The 14,887-nt window shown below is 44.8% G+C and overlaps 1 protein-coding gene across 1 annotated transcript in view; it reads left to right on the top strand.

Annotated features, from left to right (window-relative positions):
* The window catches only part of whrna (whirlin a), a gene marked incomplete at both ends in the record, with an annotated part of 211,719 nt that overhangs the window by 189,724 nt on the left and 7,108 nt on the right, over positions 1-14,887 (top strand). Inside the window, 4 exons of the mRNA XM_080419964.1 lie at positions 5,743-5,817; positions 7,151-7,796; positions 9,955-10,127; positions 11,669-11,791. Coding sequence (XP_080276090.1) covers positions 5,743-5,817; positions 7,151-7,796; positions 9,955-10,127; positions 11,669-11,791 — 1,017 coding nt within the window. The remainder of the gene's footprint in view (positions 1-5,742; positions 5,818-7,150; positions 7,797-9,954; positions 10,128-11,668; positions 11,792-14,887) is intronic.

Genomic DNA, 14,887 nt, shown 5'->3' with positions numbered 1-14,887 from the left:
TAGTTGAGTAGAAGTAAAAGTATAAAAAAGTATAGTAAATTTGGTCAAACTTGGACACATCATCAGTGTTGTTTCTGGGTGTTTTGGGTCTTGCAACCTCCAGGCGACCCGACCGAGGCTGACCAGACCCCGGCCTGTGTCCAGGAGGCATGCTACTGCCCCCACTGTCTCCTGGGGGTTAGAGACAGTGCTAATTAGGGGTTAGGGTTAGCCTGGCACCAGCCAGACCGACAACGCGGATCCACTCACACTTGGAACGTATGTGAGTGAATCCACGCCATCAGTCCGGCCGATGCCAGGCCAGGTTAGGTGAGATGTTGCAGCAGGTGTTGGTGACACTAGGAGAGGCTCCAGACACTGTGGGTTGCCTCCGGGCCTGGCTCCTCCTTCGTCTGACCAGAAGTGTCTCATTGTCAATGGGAGATTGTTGTTTTTTTTCCTGCTGTTTACATTTGTTTTACGCTGACCACATGTCAAACATGTCGAAAATGCTGTGTGGGTATGGGGCTAGAAGTAGTGTTTACTTGTAATTACTTCGTAGGAATCTAATCTAATACTATATATTTGTCTAAATGTTAATAAGTAGTCTATTAATACTTATTAACATGTATCTACATAATATTACATATTATCTACTAAGTATGTGGTATTAATAAATAATACCAGGTAATATTTGAGTCTTACATGGAAATTATATTTTGCATTAACGTTCTCCATTGTATACTGATGATAACCCCACTGCTAGGTTCTGGTTAGCAACAATAACGATTTTGGTTGAGATTATGGGTGAACCGTGTTGCTGATCACTGGCAAGTGCAACCGAGAGCTTGTGATATATCGTATTGTACCACAGCGGCATCGACATCCATACCCATGATATAATCACAATATACCACCGCCTCTCATGTATAATTGCTTAAATAACTTCACACACGCACACGCACGCACACACACACACACACACACACACACACACACACACACACACACACACACACACACACACACACACACACACACACACACACACACACACACACACACACACACACACACACACACACACACACTAAACCGCATCAAGGCTGACAGAATAGATAAGCAGATGAGCAATCTTTCTCATGAGTAATCTTTGCTCTCAGCTTCCTGGGCATGCGTGTTATGCATGTGTGCATTTGTGTGTGCACGTTTGTTGGTGTGTGTCTTTGTGTTAGTGTGTGCATATGCTTACCGTCTGTGTCGGGGGGGGTGGGACCTCATATGTCCAAAACTGTTACTTTTCTCAGGATTCAAATTCAAAAGTAGCAGATCTACAAGCTCACAATGCGTCGCTTTGCGCCACGTTTCCAGCTTTCTACTTCTAGTATGATCAAGTAGGGCGTTCATTTACGAAAAAACACAAGTTAGAATATGGATATAAAGAGGTTTCTGCCCGACAACGTTATGCATTGTGTGTATCTATTTGTTCATACACATTTTTCTCTGTGTGTGTGTGTGTGTGTGTGTGCATGCTTGGAGGCGTGCGTGTGTGTGTGTTTGTGAATCTGTGTGTCTCTGTTGTTCTGGTCCCACGGGTGACTGCTCCTGCTGCTGTGTAAGAGAGATTAGAGAACTGGGTGGGTTCTTGTAGAGTATAGAAAAACACGGGATTTATGAACTAAAAGCCAGTTACTGTACATAGCAGTCACCCGCTTAAGCCATACACCGGTGTCGTACTCTGGAAATAACAGATCTATAAGCTCACAACGCATCGCTATGCAACGTGTTGTGAGCTTATAGATCTGTCGTATTTGGCGCGTGACACCCGCTCACCTCGCTGTTTTGTGCTTGTAGATCTGCTATTTTCACTACTTCTTTAAAGTTTTATTTTTTTATTTTGTATTTATGGAATTAGTTTGATTATTTAGTATTTAATAGTAAAGATCTCAGATTTTTTTGTTTTGTTTTGAATCTTTAATAATTGTTGGAAACGAGCAGGTATTTACTCACAACCCATAAAAATGTGTCCGCGACCCACTAATGGGTCCCAACCCAGTGTTTGGGAAACACTGAATAAGGCTATAGCTATACTGTATACTGTACTGTATGTAAGCACCAGCCTGATCTCACAGAATGTAGTATACGTTGCACGGACCCAGTGCACGTCATTCCGTGCATAGTCGCCTAGAAAATCCGAAAATCCGTGCATATGTACGGCGAGTCCCACGGTGGGCATAGCCAGTTGCAACCCGGAAAAACCCGGAAGCAGAGCAGACCCCACAACAAAATTTACGATTCTGTGCCTATCGGTACATAACTCAAACGGCGCTGAGTAGGCTCAAGGGAACGTCGCAACGTTCGGGACGGCAACTCGTTCACTTTAGCTCACTCGGTGGTCCCTCACGTGGCTCCAGTTCCCTTGAGACTGCACGCCTCCAAAATGGTTTAGTCAATGGGGGTGATGCGAGGCGGCTATGCACGGATTTCGGGTTTTCCAGTTGTCTATGCACGGAATGACACTCCGTGCAATGTATACTAAGTCATGTGAGATCGGGTTGGTAAGCACAGTTACTACTGACGACTCATCCAGATGATAGACTCGTGTCATGACGGACACATGGAGAGTCTGCGTGCTCGTGTGTGCGGTGCATGTATGCAAACAAACAGTGTGCAGTACAAAGCCCCACACACATCCACAAAGTATAGATAGACGGGAGAGTCATACATTACCCCAGCTGTAATCAACTGTCTGCTGATTGTTTCCAATTAGTCATGCTTTTCTACACTCCAATAACAACTCATTCCCACAACAAGGCAGTCCATTTAAATATGGCTCCCTCCTACACTGGATCTCTGCTATTCAATTCCTGTCACACAGGCGGCAAGCTTTGCTGCTGGCAAGGAACGATCAATTCTTAGGTATTTCTGTATTGTATCAAAAATCTAACCAAATCAAGCTTTATTTATAGAGCACATTTAAAACAATCGAGATTGAGCAAAGTGCTGTACACAGTAAAATCAAAGCATCAACAAAACATTATGCATGTGCACTCACATAGCATACAAAAACACAATTAAAAAAATGTGTACAATAACTCAGGTGTGATCAAAGGCCAATGAAAAGAAATGAGTCTTGAGAAGAGACTTGAACTGGGCACTTCTGATGGTTAAGGGCAGGCTATTCCAGAGCGTAGGGGCTGCGACAGCAAAGGCACGATCTCCCCTGCTTCTTAGCCTAGCTAAAAATGCAACGGTTGTCCCGGACCCGGTATCCTAGTTAGTCTGGAACGGTGTGGAAAAACATATTGATAGGTTTACGCAACCTTTTAAACCAGATTTTTTTTGCCAGCCTGTGCCGAATTTAACATGGAAGCGTTCCTGGTCAGGAACGTGCATGCACGTTTCACATGGAGGAATACGCCTCCAGGTTGAGCTGTCATACTTCCTACATCAACAGTTGAGTCTGTTGTGTGTTGTACTAATAGTTTTTATCATGGTGAGCTACAGGTAGATGAAGGCTGAATTGTTGTCCTGAGCGACAGAAACACAAAAATGTATACATTAATATTGAAACAAAAAATACTTTACTTTCCCTAGGAACTAAGTTAGAAATAAGTACATTTTTGAGAGCAGTAACTATTAACTATAACTAGTAGTTACTCATTTAAAGTAACTTTTCCAACACTGTCTGTTACGGCATTTAATATTTCTCACCTCAAATGTTTTCAGAAGCATATTTTAGAGTGCAGTTTAGCTTTAAAATCGCTTATAACTCGTCCGCCATACATTCAACTTACAGCACCGCCCTCTAGTGTCTAGCTAGAATAATGAATCATACTGTAGCTCTGCTTGGAAGATTGATTGATAGGTGCTTGTCATTATTGGTTCAATTTGGTTTGTACATACTGTAAACATACATGATGTGCACAGAGGCCGCCCCCTGTTCTGTCAGAAAGCCCTCAGGGGAGACTTCTCCCTTCAGCACATGATGATGTTGTTTGACAGGAAATAATTAAGATTGGACTTTTTTTTATCACAATTCACAGATTTGCTCTAAAAGCATGAAAAGACATGTCTGTCATGTCATTTCAGCTCCTCTTTAAGAATGGTAAAAGAATGGTCTACTGGTGTTAACTGAAGAACTGTGAATGATGGTGGAATGAGGGGTGAATAGGTGAAGTTTCCAGGAGGGTTGCTCACCCAGGCGTAGAGGTCGTCGCGCATCGTCGTCACTGAGATGGTGGCTAGAAAAATATGGAGGCTTCTGGGTCCTTTGGGTTGGGTTTAAGCAGTGGTAGAAAAAGTACACAATTTTTTTTACTTAAGTCAAAGTACCAATATTGCAATATAGCATCAAAATGTACTGAAAGTACCAAAAGTAGAAAGTACTAATTATGCAGAATGTCCCATTTAAAATTTTCAAATAGTATAACAGTATAACAATCTTTTGAAAATAGCAGATCTACAAGCTCACAATGCGTCGCATCGCGACGCATTGTGAGCTTGTAGATCGGCTATTTTCAAATGGCCGAAATGTATATAGGGTTGACGTTGTTAATGTGTTTTGTAATAATAATCAAAATCTATAAGTAACTAGTAATTAGTAGTGGAGTAAAAGTACAACATTTGGATCCAAGATTTAGTGGAGTAGAAGTGAGTAGTATTGGAAATTGGAAACACTCAAGTAAAGAACAAATACCTCAAAATTGTACTTAAGTACAGTACTTAAGTAAATGTATTTAGTTACTTTCCACCACTGGCTTTAAGTAGCACCCGTGATTGGCGAGCGAGGAGGAGTAACGGCGCAGTTCTCCGCCTCCCAAACATCACTTGTCCAAACTCCATCATTAGAGCTGAATTGATGGGCCTTTTGTTTAGTTTTAGACTCAGAGTTTAATGAAGGGCGGCGCTGCTCTAAACTATACTCTGAAAGCACTCAATAGTCTGCAGCAAATTGTCTCCTCTCCATCATGACAGCAGGAATGGCCCGCCAAAAATTCAGAGCCATGGATTCCATTGATGCTATGATACGCAACGGCATGCACCTTTTCTTCAAGAAGATATAATAGCTAGACTTGTGCGTGCGTGTAAGTCAGCGTATACGCGCGCTCGTTGTCAACAATTGGGTGTGTGTGTGGCTTTCCGCCAGCCTTGCACGTAGCGCCCACAAGCACCGAGTTTGACAACAAAATAGTAAAAAAAAAATATCGACTTGTCTGCTCGGAGAGGTGGAACACCGACTGAAGCTAATTTGCGCCTGACATTTGTATTTCGAATAATACAAAAAAACATATGTGTGTTTAACACCCGGTAAACAAGCATTCGCCCTGTCTCTCCTGATCAATCTCATTCTCACCTCCTTCCTTTTCCCCCTCTCTCTCTCTCTCTGACTGCCTCCACCCCATGCCCTTTCATTACCTCTCTTTCACATCTATGCCTTTCTCTCCCGCTCTCTTTACATTTACCTTGTACTAACTCCATCCCTGTCTCTCTCCCCCGCCTGTCTTCCTCCCTCCCTGTCTCTCTACCTCACCCCTGTCTTCTTGTCTCCCTCCCTCCATCCCTGTGTCCCTCTCTCCTTTTCTCCCTGTCTTCATGTCTCTCTCCCTCACTCCCTTCCTGCCTTCCTCCCTCCGTCTCTCTACCTCAACCCCTGTCTTCTTTTCTCCCTGCCTTCCTCTCTCCTTTCCTCCCCGTCTCTCTACATCCCTCTCTCCCTGTCTGTCTGTCTCCCTCCCTCCCTCCCTTTCTCCATCTTCTCAGAATGACAGCGTGGTGGAGAGTAACGGGGAGGATCCTTCTGAGAGTTTGGACACGCTGCTTCCTGACATCTCTCTGGTGAGAAGCAGCACTCACAGCCCCCCCGACCTGAGCCTGATTAAGATGGACACACCACAGGACCTGGAAGAGAGGAATGGATGGTGTGGGGGGGGGGGGGGAGAAGAGAGAGAGAGAGAGAGAGAGAGAGAGAGAGAGAGAGAGAGAGAGAGAGAGAGAGAGAGAGAGAGAGAGAGAGAGAGAGAGAGAGAGAGAGAGAGAGAGAGAGAGAGAGAGAGAGAGAGAGAGAGAGAGAGAGAGAGAGAGAGAGAGAGAGAGAGAGAGAGAGAGAGAAATGGCAATTGGTAGAGGAGGGGATGGAGGGTGCTGGTGATGAGGATGAGGGATGGAGAGAGTGAGCGAGAGAGAAATGTGTAGGGAGGGTCTGACAGAGAGGGGGCAGAACGGAGGAAAGGGGGAATGATGGAAATAGTGATGGATGGAAGAACGAGAGAGAGAGAGAGAGAGGGGGGGGCAGAGGGAGAGCAACAGAGATGGATGACTCCGGAGGGCATGTCATTGTGCACAGCAGAGGTGATGGAGGCTCGCCTTTAGGTGGCAGTTAAGAGGAAGGGAGGAACCAAGGCACTGTGTCACTTTAGCCTTCCCTTACCTCTCCATCCCTCTGAGTGGAAAGATGTGACAAGACACACACACACACACACACACACACACACACACACACACACACACACACACACACACACATGGTCTGCAATTCTCTTCCTACCTTTCAATCTCTGTAACAAAGCGAAAGAGCAAGTCCACTGGGGCACCAGTTTTTTTCTTTAATATATATTTGACTTTTCAGAGCAACCTGAAAATTAGTTTTGGACAAGAAGGAAAAGGACTAGGAAAGGACCTAGTCTGGCTTCAAAATAGACTTAGATATAATTATCCCTCTTTCTATCTTTTCCATCCCAACTCACTCCACTCCATACACACACCGGTATGTCACTCATGTCTCAGTGTTTTGCCATTCCACCATTGGGTTATTTTCATTTGGTTCAGTCGATCTTGTCCGTGACCACAGGAACCTGGCGGAATGGAACCGTGGACCGGCACCGCATCAAGCAGCTGTGGAATTTCAATATGCTGGGGAGATGTGTAGAGATGTGCAAGTATTTTCAGCTGATGAAGAGTGTGTGTGTGTGTGTGTGTGTGTGTGTGTGTGTGTGTGTGTGTGTGTGTGTGTGTGTGTGTGTGTGTGTGTCTGTGTGTGTGTGTGTGAGGAAGGATAAGAGGAAGAGTGAGAGAGTACAGAAAACGGAGACGAGGGCGTGAAAGTGAACTCATCTGGAACCTTGAAATGCGTTGAATGAACTTTTGTGTCTCTGTATTCCTCTCGCTCTAGGACGACGTAAACTCCACCACGGCGGAGTCTCCTCCGTCCTTCAAACCTCCGCCCCCGCCGGCGGCGGGGTTGCAGAGGCGCCCCACCCGACGAGACAAACAGCTCAACAAGCGGCCCTCGTCCGAGTCCTCCCACTCGGGCCTGTACTTTACCGCCCCGGCCACCGCCGTGCGCAACCACCGCAAAGCCGACCCCGAATACGCCTCCCCCTCTCTCCCCCGCCACAGAGAACCCTCTAGGGACCCCTCCTCGCGCGACTACGCCACGCCCCGAAAGAGCGATCCCCCCGTGCCCCCCAAAAAGGGGCACATCGCGCCCACCGGGCTCTCCATGGTCAGCCAGCGGCCCATCGGTCCTTTCCCCAGGGTGCAGTCCCCCCCGACTAGGGGCGCCGCCGTCAGGCACGTAGCCACCGTCAGGCACGTAGCCACGTCCCCCTCGCCCCCACCTCCGCCCCCGCTCCCCGCGCCTCCTCCCCCTCCCACCGGGCCCCCCCCTCCTCCTCCCCCGCCCCTCCATCCGGCGCCTTCCCCCGCCGCCTCCTCCCCCGGGTCCAAACAGCAGCAGCAGTTTGCCATGGTGGAGGTGCACCGGACCAACGCCGAGCCCGACGTCAACGAGGTGCGCCATCTGCCCCACGCCCGAGGTGAGAGGTCAGAGAGAACCTGACACTGGTGGGAAAAAGTACAAAATGTTTTACTTAAGTAAAAGTATCAATACTGCAATGTAGAAATACTCTGTTAGTAAAAGTAAAAGTCCGGAATTCAAAATTGACTTGAGTAAAAGTACAAAAGTATTGGTATCAAAATGTACTTAAGTACCAAAAATACAAAGTACTCATTATGCAGAATGTCAAATTTTTGTGTATAAAAATCTTTTGAAAATAGCAGATCTACAAGCTCACAATGTGTCGCGATGCGACGCATTGTGAGCTTGTAGATCGGCTGTTTTCAAATGCCCGAAATGTATATAGGGCTGAAGTGGTTAATGTATGTTTTGTAATAATAATCCAAATCTACAAAGTAAAAGTTAAAGTACAATATTTGGATCCAAGATGTGGAGTAGAAGTAAAAGTATTGGAAATTGGAAATACGCAAGTAAAGTACAAATACCTATTTTTATTTTACTTAAGTACAGTACTTAAGTAAATGTACTGAGTTACTTTCCACCACTTGAACCTGACAATGCACACCTGTATGCAAAGACCAATTATAGGCTTTTTGTTTTCTTTTGTTTGTTCATGCTCTGAATTTCATAATCACAACCAAAGATGAGCTATGTATCACAATTATACAATCGATGTACAAAAGGCAATATGTAGGCTATTGGTGATTGGTTCCAAAATGTAGCTTTGGTTGTAAGACTACACGATAGGGTAGAGTTAAACTCTGATAGTGTACAAATGGAACCAAATGGACCTGTAAGGGTCCATTTGGTTCCATTTGTACACTCTGAGAGTTACAAATGGGTAAGGGTCCATTTGATACCATTTGTACCCTCTCAGAGTTACATTAACACTGAAACTTTTTTTTTGCCTATAATGACAAAATAGGGATGACAGGTTGAAAACGTTTTTTTTTGTTTCATGTTTGGGGGAGGGAAGCCGGCAGGGAGGGTGATAATTGTCACTGTACGTAATCCTACGGGCTGGGGCGGCACCTGCATCAGGGAGTGTTGGGCGGGAGCAGTAGGACAAAGGCTCTATGTCCTCCCGGTGGGGGCTCCTCAATGGTAGGTGTGTCAGTATAGGATACAACAGCAGTGACAAAAAGTGAGGAAAAGGGGTAAAAACAAAAGAAAGAAAATGTATTTTTTTTATTTTTTATTTTTATAAAAATATACATATGTGTAGGGTATATAATGTACCTCTGTATTGGTAAATGAATAAGGTATACTGGTATAGTATTGTAAATAAAAAATTAAAAAATAGATCATGGTTGTCACAGAAGTTTCACGGCATACCACTGTGCCTCCGTTTGGGAACCACTGCTATCACTTGTTCTAAATGCAGCTTCCTTTACTTCAATACGTTTATTTAGACCACATGTTTTCAAGCTAATTTCACCCAATTGGTTTTAGTACCTGAAAATGATTGAAACAGCACTGAACAAATATTGCATCCAAATACTATTGATTTGTTCCCTTGCATAATGAAAACCAGAAGAAGGGGTAGCCTCGGGCACCCGTGCGTTATTGCTGTTTTTTTTAAAACAAAAAGAAACCAACCCGAGGCTATTCCAAAATCCAGATGGATTAAGTTCTCAAAGTGAACATTGTTTTGTGCCGTGTGTGCACCTTGAAGAGGCCCTGACCAGTGTTGCCAAGTCTGCTTATTATCAGCGACTTTAGGCTTATTTTTCTGCAAAGTAGTTTTTTGTTTCCAAAGTGCAATTGCTTATTTGGGCTTGCTTCCTAATGTTCTAAAAAAAAAAAATAGCCAATGTACTATATAGCGTTAAAGCGGTTACACTGATGTTGATGCTATATCCGGGAAAGCATGTCATTTTAGATTCAAGCGTTCGTTGACTATTCAAAAATAGCAGATGTACAAGCTCACAAGCTTGTACATCGGCTATTTTTGAACATTTTTGAAAAATGTTGCCAAAAGTGTTGGCATTTGTAGAATCGGTCTCAGGTCTTAATGGGTTAACACATTTGGCTGGGGACCCCCTGTGTGTGTGATCATGCGGCCTTGTCGCTTCTTTTGGGCTCGTTTTCGCAGACCTGTCTACAATATTGTTTCTCTCACAAAATCTGCCAACACTGTCCCCTGACCTGCTTGTCGCCCTGCATGCTCCCCTCAGGTGGCACACTGTCTCAGCTCTCTGACAGTGGCCAGACTCTCAGCGAGGACAGCGGGGTGGACATCGCTGACTCAGGACACACCAACAAGGACAGCAGCCCCCATGCCGCACGCACACGCCTTCCACGAGACCCCCAGAGGGGCGGAGGCACAGGGGACGCTCCCACCAAACCGGTGAGGGGGGGGTGGGGGGCTATTTGTGCCAACGCAACGAAAGATGTGATGGATGGATGGATGACTTGGCTTGATTGAATGGATCACAGTCAAAGACAGAGATGTGTGTGTGTGTGTGTGTGTGTGTGTGTGTGTGTGTGTGTGTGTGTGTGTGTGTGTGTGTGTGTGTGTGTGTGTGTGTGTGTGTGTGTGTGTGTGTGTGTGTGCTCGTGTGTGAGATTGTTAGTTGTGTCTCTAATCCAGCGCTTGTCCTTAAGGCTGTTCTCAAACCTAACTCTGGTCTCCTGTTTTCTCCTCCTCCTGTGTCATGCAGACTGACTCCCGTCTTACACTCATCAATCCGTTTATTTTCCCCTCTTTTCCATCCATTGATTCAGTCACTTGTTCATCCATTGTGTCACCCACCACCACAGTGCAGCATAGGAGAGGCGGGCGGGTCCTTCCCTGGCTCTTTATTGATTGATGGAAGTGCATTATGTTGGCTACAAAGTTAAAGGTGGGACAGGGGGGAGGGCATTTAAAGGCATGCAGAGAGTGGGCCCGTGCCCAGGATTCGTCAGTTTGAATCTCACGCTGTCTGAGAAAAAAGGGGAAATAAAGAGTGACTGGGGAATTGAATAATTTACCTTCAAGGAAGGCACTTTAAACCTCAGTTGCTCACTCAGTGGCCAGCGATGAAGAACAATATTCTTCGGGGGTGGGCCGGTGGGGGTACTTTAACACGACAATCCGTATGTTTTATATCCTCTCCCGATGGAGAGGGTTAATTTCAACTGTAACACCCAGGATTCAAACCCGGGTATCCCGCGTGGGAAACCAAACATAATACTGCTCATCCACGAGGGAATCCACTCTTGGCCATGCAGTGAGGGCTTATGAGCTTCTGACAGGGCTACTTGTCCTAACTGACGCCATGGGGTCTAAACTTCTCATATATGGATATGTAGGGACACCACCTCCAACCACTGCAGATGCACAGTACTTGTTATATTGCATTGATATACTACCATACCAAACATTTTTATTGGGAAGTAGAATAAGAGTTAATTAAAAACGTTATATTGATTTGTGAAAATGTTCACTCCCAGCAACCACTGATATACCATAAGGCTAATTCCATTTTTAAAGGTGTTCATGAAAATGTTGCTACAGTATACCTGCTAACTTGTAACCATGATATTGATGAATGAATGTGCTTTTCCATACTGCTAAATCCCAAATATTAATTTAACTCTTAAAGTGTGCAAATGCTACCAAATGGAGCTGTAAGGGTGTTTACTTACATCTTACTGTGCAAATCATCTTTATAAAGTTGACTTTGCTTTGTCGCCGAAAAGAAAAACATCAAAGTTTGTGGAAAGCATTGAATTGAGCAGTGTGTTGTTAATGCTGAACGAAAACCCTTCTCTAGTTCATCAAAGGTTAAAAGACAACTTAGTGGGACCATTGTGCAGCAAACAAAGCCTGCGTGTATAAAATATTCTCGTTGCACTGTATGTAAATAGGCTCAATAGGATAAATCCTCCCTTTTCTCTCTCTAGCCGGGGCTTTTGGAGCCCACTTCCACACTAGTGAGAGTGGCAAAGAGTGCCAGTACCCTGGGCATTGCCATCGAGGGAGGGGCCAACACTCGCCAGCCTCTGCCACGCATTGTCACCATACAGGTGGGTAAAGAATAACACAAAATAATCCGACTCCAATCCCTACAGAATCCTCATCAGTGTTCCATTGTGCTCCATTTTTCAATTTGCCAAAACGTTCTCTTTGTGTGCATTGTTAGCTTTGTTCTCTGCCGAGGTGCCACATGCCCACCATGCAGGTGCGTGGGATTTGACTCGCGTCCAAGTTTTTTGGGGTAGAAATAAGCAGCTGAACTCACTCAACTCCCGCTATTGTTCATCTCTCTGGAGCCTTTTCAGAGCTGATTACAACCTTTAATGGCCTCCATCGAAAGCCTCGGCTATCTAGAGATTCTGACAATGCACTGGCAATTAGATTGTTCCTGTGCGCAGCAACTGCCATAATGTGCCATTGGCTTTTCGGGTACAAAGGCATAAAGAGAAGTCTCATATAGCGGGGCTGTGGAGTGCAGTGCAGTATGCCTCACCTTGAAACAAACTTAATGCCGCAGTTCAACTTGGGGAAATTTGAGTTCAATGACTCAGCTGAGTTAGACTGAATTGCATAGTACTTATCAACTCACTTTATTCACCTTGTAAAAGACAGGCACTTCATATGCATGCCTTTGAGTATAGTGCGTAGTCCAACCATTGATGAACAGAGGAAATTAGGGCTTTAATATTTTGGAGGAAGGCCATCCTTGTGGCTGAGCCGTGCATGGAAATCAGCTGTGCTGAATCCAGACAGCCTTGGGTCAACTCAGGGTTGTCTGTTTCACGGAGCAATGTATGAGCACAGAGGGGCAGAGAGCTGTACCGCACAAAAACAAACACACACACACACACACACACGCAAACACACACGCACGCACGCACGCCTGTGACCTCAAAGCTCTCTCCAAGCCTGCATGGTACTCCAAAGAGAATGCTTGTTATGAGAGGATGTTAAAAGATAAATAAGGTGCTGATTAAATCAAGGACTATAAATGGAAATGAGAAAGGGGCGTTGGTTGAGGAATGCAGAAGAAGAAGAAGATAAAGAGGCAGAAATTAAAGAGGAGATACGCAGTGGTGGACAGTAACTAAATACAATTTACTTGAGTACTGTACTTAAGTACATTTTTTTAGGCATTTGTTTTTGTTTTTGCAAGCTGATGACTTTCACTCTGCTGCATTTTAAATAGAAATTCCACTCCACTACAGTTCTGAAAATGTACTTTGTAATTTGTACTTTTGAATACTTCTATATATATACATTGACCACCACTGCAAACGGAGGTTTGTGGTTGGTTGGGGTTATGTGGTGGTGATGGTGGGGTGGGGGGGGGTACTGAAACTAACAGAAAGGCATGCAATTTAACCACATTAACCCTAGCATCCCTATTCTGGACATGTCATAATAGGCGAACATTTGGCGAAAATACCCGCTTGTCGTAAGGCAAAAATAATAGATCTACAAGTGTGTCCCCGTTGTGAGCTTGTAGATCGGCTATTTTCAGTGAAGAGATTTGGTGTAGAGGGGGAAAAAAGGCAGGTATAGATCCCTGGGGGAACCCCGGTAAACAAAGTATATAGGGTTTAAGTGCTTAATTCCCCAGCCAGTGACTTAAGTGCCTATATGACAACTAGATAAAGGCAGAGGACAGGATGATACCACACACACACACACACACATACACACACACGCACACGCACACGCACACACACACACCATATCGTTTCATCTTAATTATGTGTTCTTTTTGGGCAGGAAGCAAAGTGTACAGCAAGGCATATTTTTATATGGTGCTGTTTGCTTGCCCATCGCCCTAACCAGCCAATCAGTCACTACAGACACGACCTCATCAGCATGGTAATTGCCTGGCAGGTCGTCTGGTCCTGGCTTTTGCCAGAGCCTCTGGCTCTGCTGATTTCTTGCCTGCTAATAAGGCCTTAATGGCATTGCCAGACGGTTGCAGGCATCTAGTTTAATTTGTTTGTGTGTTGCGGTAGTTTCACCACTTAAATCCTATACGTTTTGTTGACCGGTGCCCCCCAGGGGTCTATCCTTGGCCCCCTCCTTTTTCCCTCTTCGCCCGAGAATAGCCATTCCACAAGCTCACAACCTGTCACGTCGTGATGCGTTCGCGTTGTGAACTTTTAGATCTGCTATTATTTGCCCGAATGAACATTCTGCAAAAATAGCAGACGCATCAAATTGCGTGTCATAATAGCTGAACATTCATGTTTGCCTATTGTGACATTGCCAGAATATGGACGCTAGGGTTCATGTGGTTGATTTGGGTGAAATTCAGCCACTCTGTGGGTTACCAAGCTGCACATCTGATCAATCATATTGTATGTCAGACAAGGGCTGTGTTTCATATCACACAATGCTCCATCCCTGAGCAATAACGCTATACCACTCTGAACATATTTACTGTAGAGACATTCATAACGCAAGAGCCTGAGGTTGCAGAACCAGAGACGAGAGAGAGACACGCACACACACAGACACACACACACACACACACACACACACACACACACACACACACACACACACACACACACACACACACACACACACACGCACACACACACAGACAGAGACCGAGTATATACTGAGTCCCATTTCCAATTCTCTGGGTTGAAATGCACACCTGAAAAGTTTTTCTTTGTAACCTGAGGATTGGGCTGCATCACTAACTCAATGTTATTAGACGCTTTGAGCAAGGAAAGTAATCCATGTCATTCCACTATACATCACTTCTACTCGACACTAAATAAATAGTTTTTCTTTTATTCTGTTTTTCAAAACGAGCCAAGAAAAATCCATTCCATTCATCCCCTTCCCTGCCTGACACTTAAATTCAGAAGTTCATATTTATTTCCTAGGATTGCGCTGTCGGATCGGAGCGCTCATTTTGGTTCACTTACACCTAGGATCCCGTTTTGGTTCACTGGGCGTCCAGCGTATGCGCACGGTTTTACAACGAATGCATTTATTTAAAAAAAAATGTAACCCTTTCAGACCGAGAACGCATCTGTGTCATTTTAAGATTTCTTTGGGCTATTCAAAAATAGCAGATCTACAAGCTCATAGCGTGGCACAGAGTGCTGCTATTTTTGGAAAATGTGTGCAAATCTTTGAATAGCTGT

Source organism: Gymnoscopelus braueri, assembly GCF_963280865.1.
Source record: "Gymnoscopelus braueri genome assembly, chromosome: 22".
Classification (NCBI taxonomy): Eukaryota; Metazoa; Chordata; class Actinopteri; order Myctophiformes; family Myctophidae; genus Gymnoscopelus; species Gymnoscopelus braueri.
Note: the sequence above shows the minus strand (reverse complement) of the source record. Positions and strands in the feature narration are given on the sequence as shown.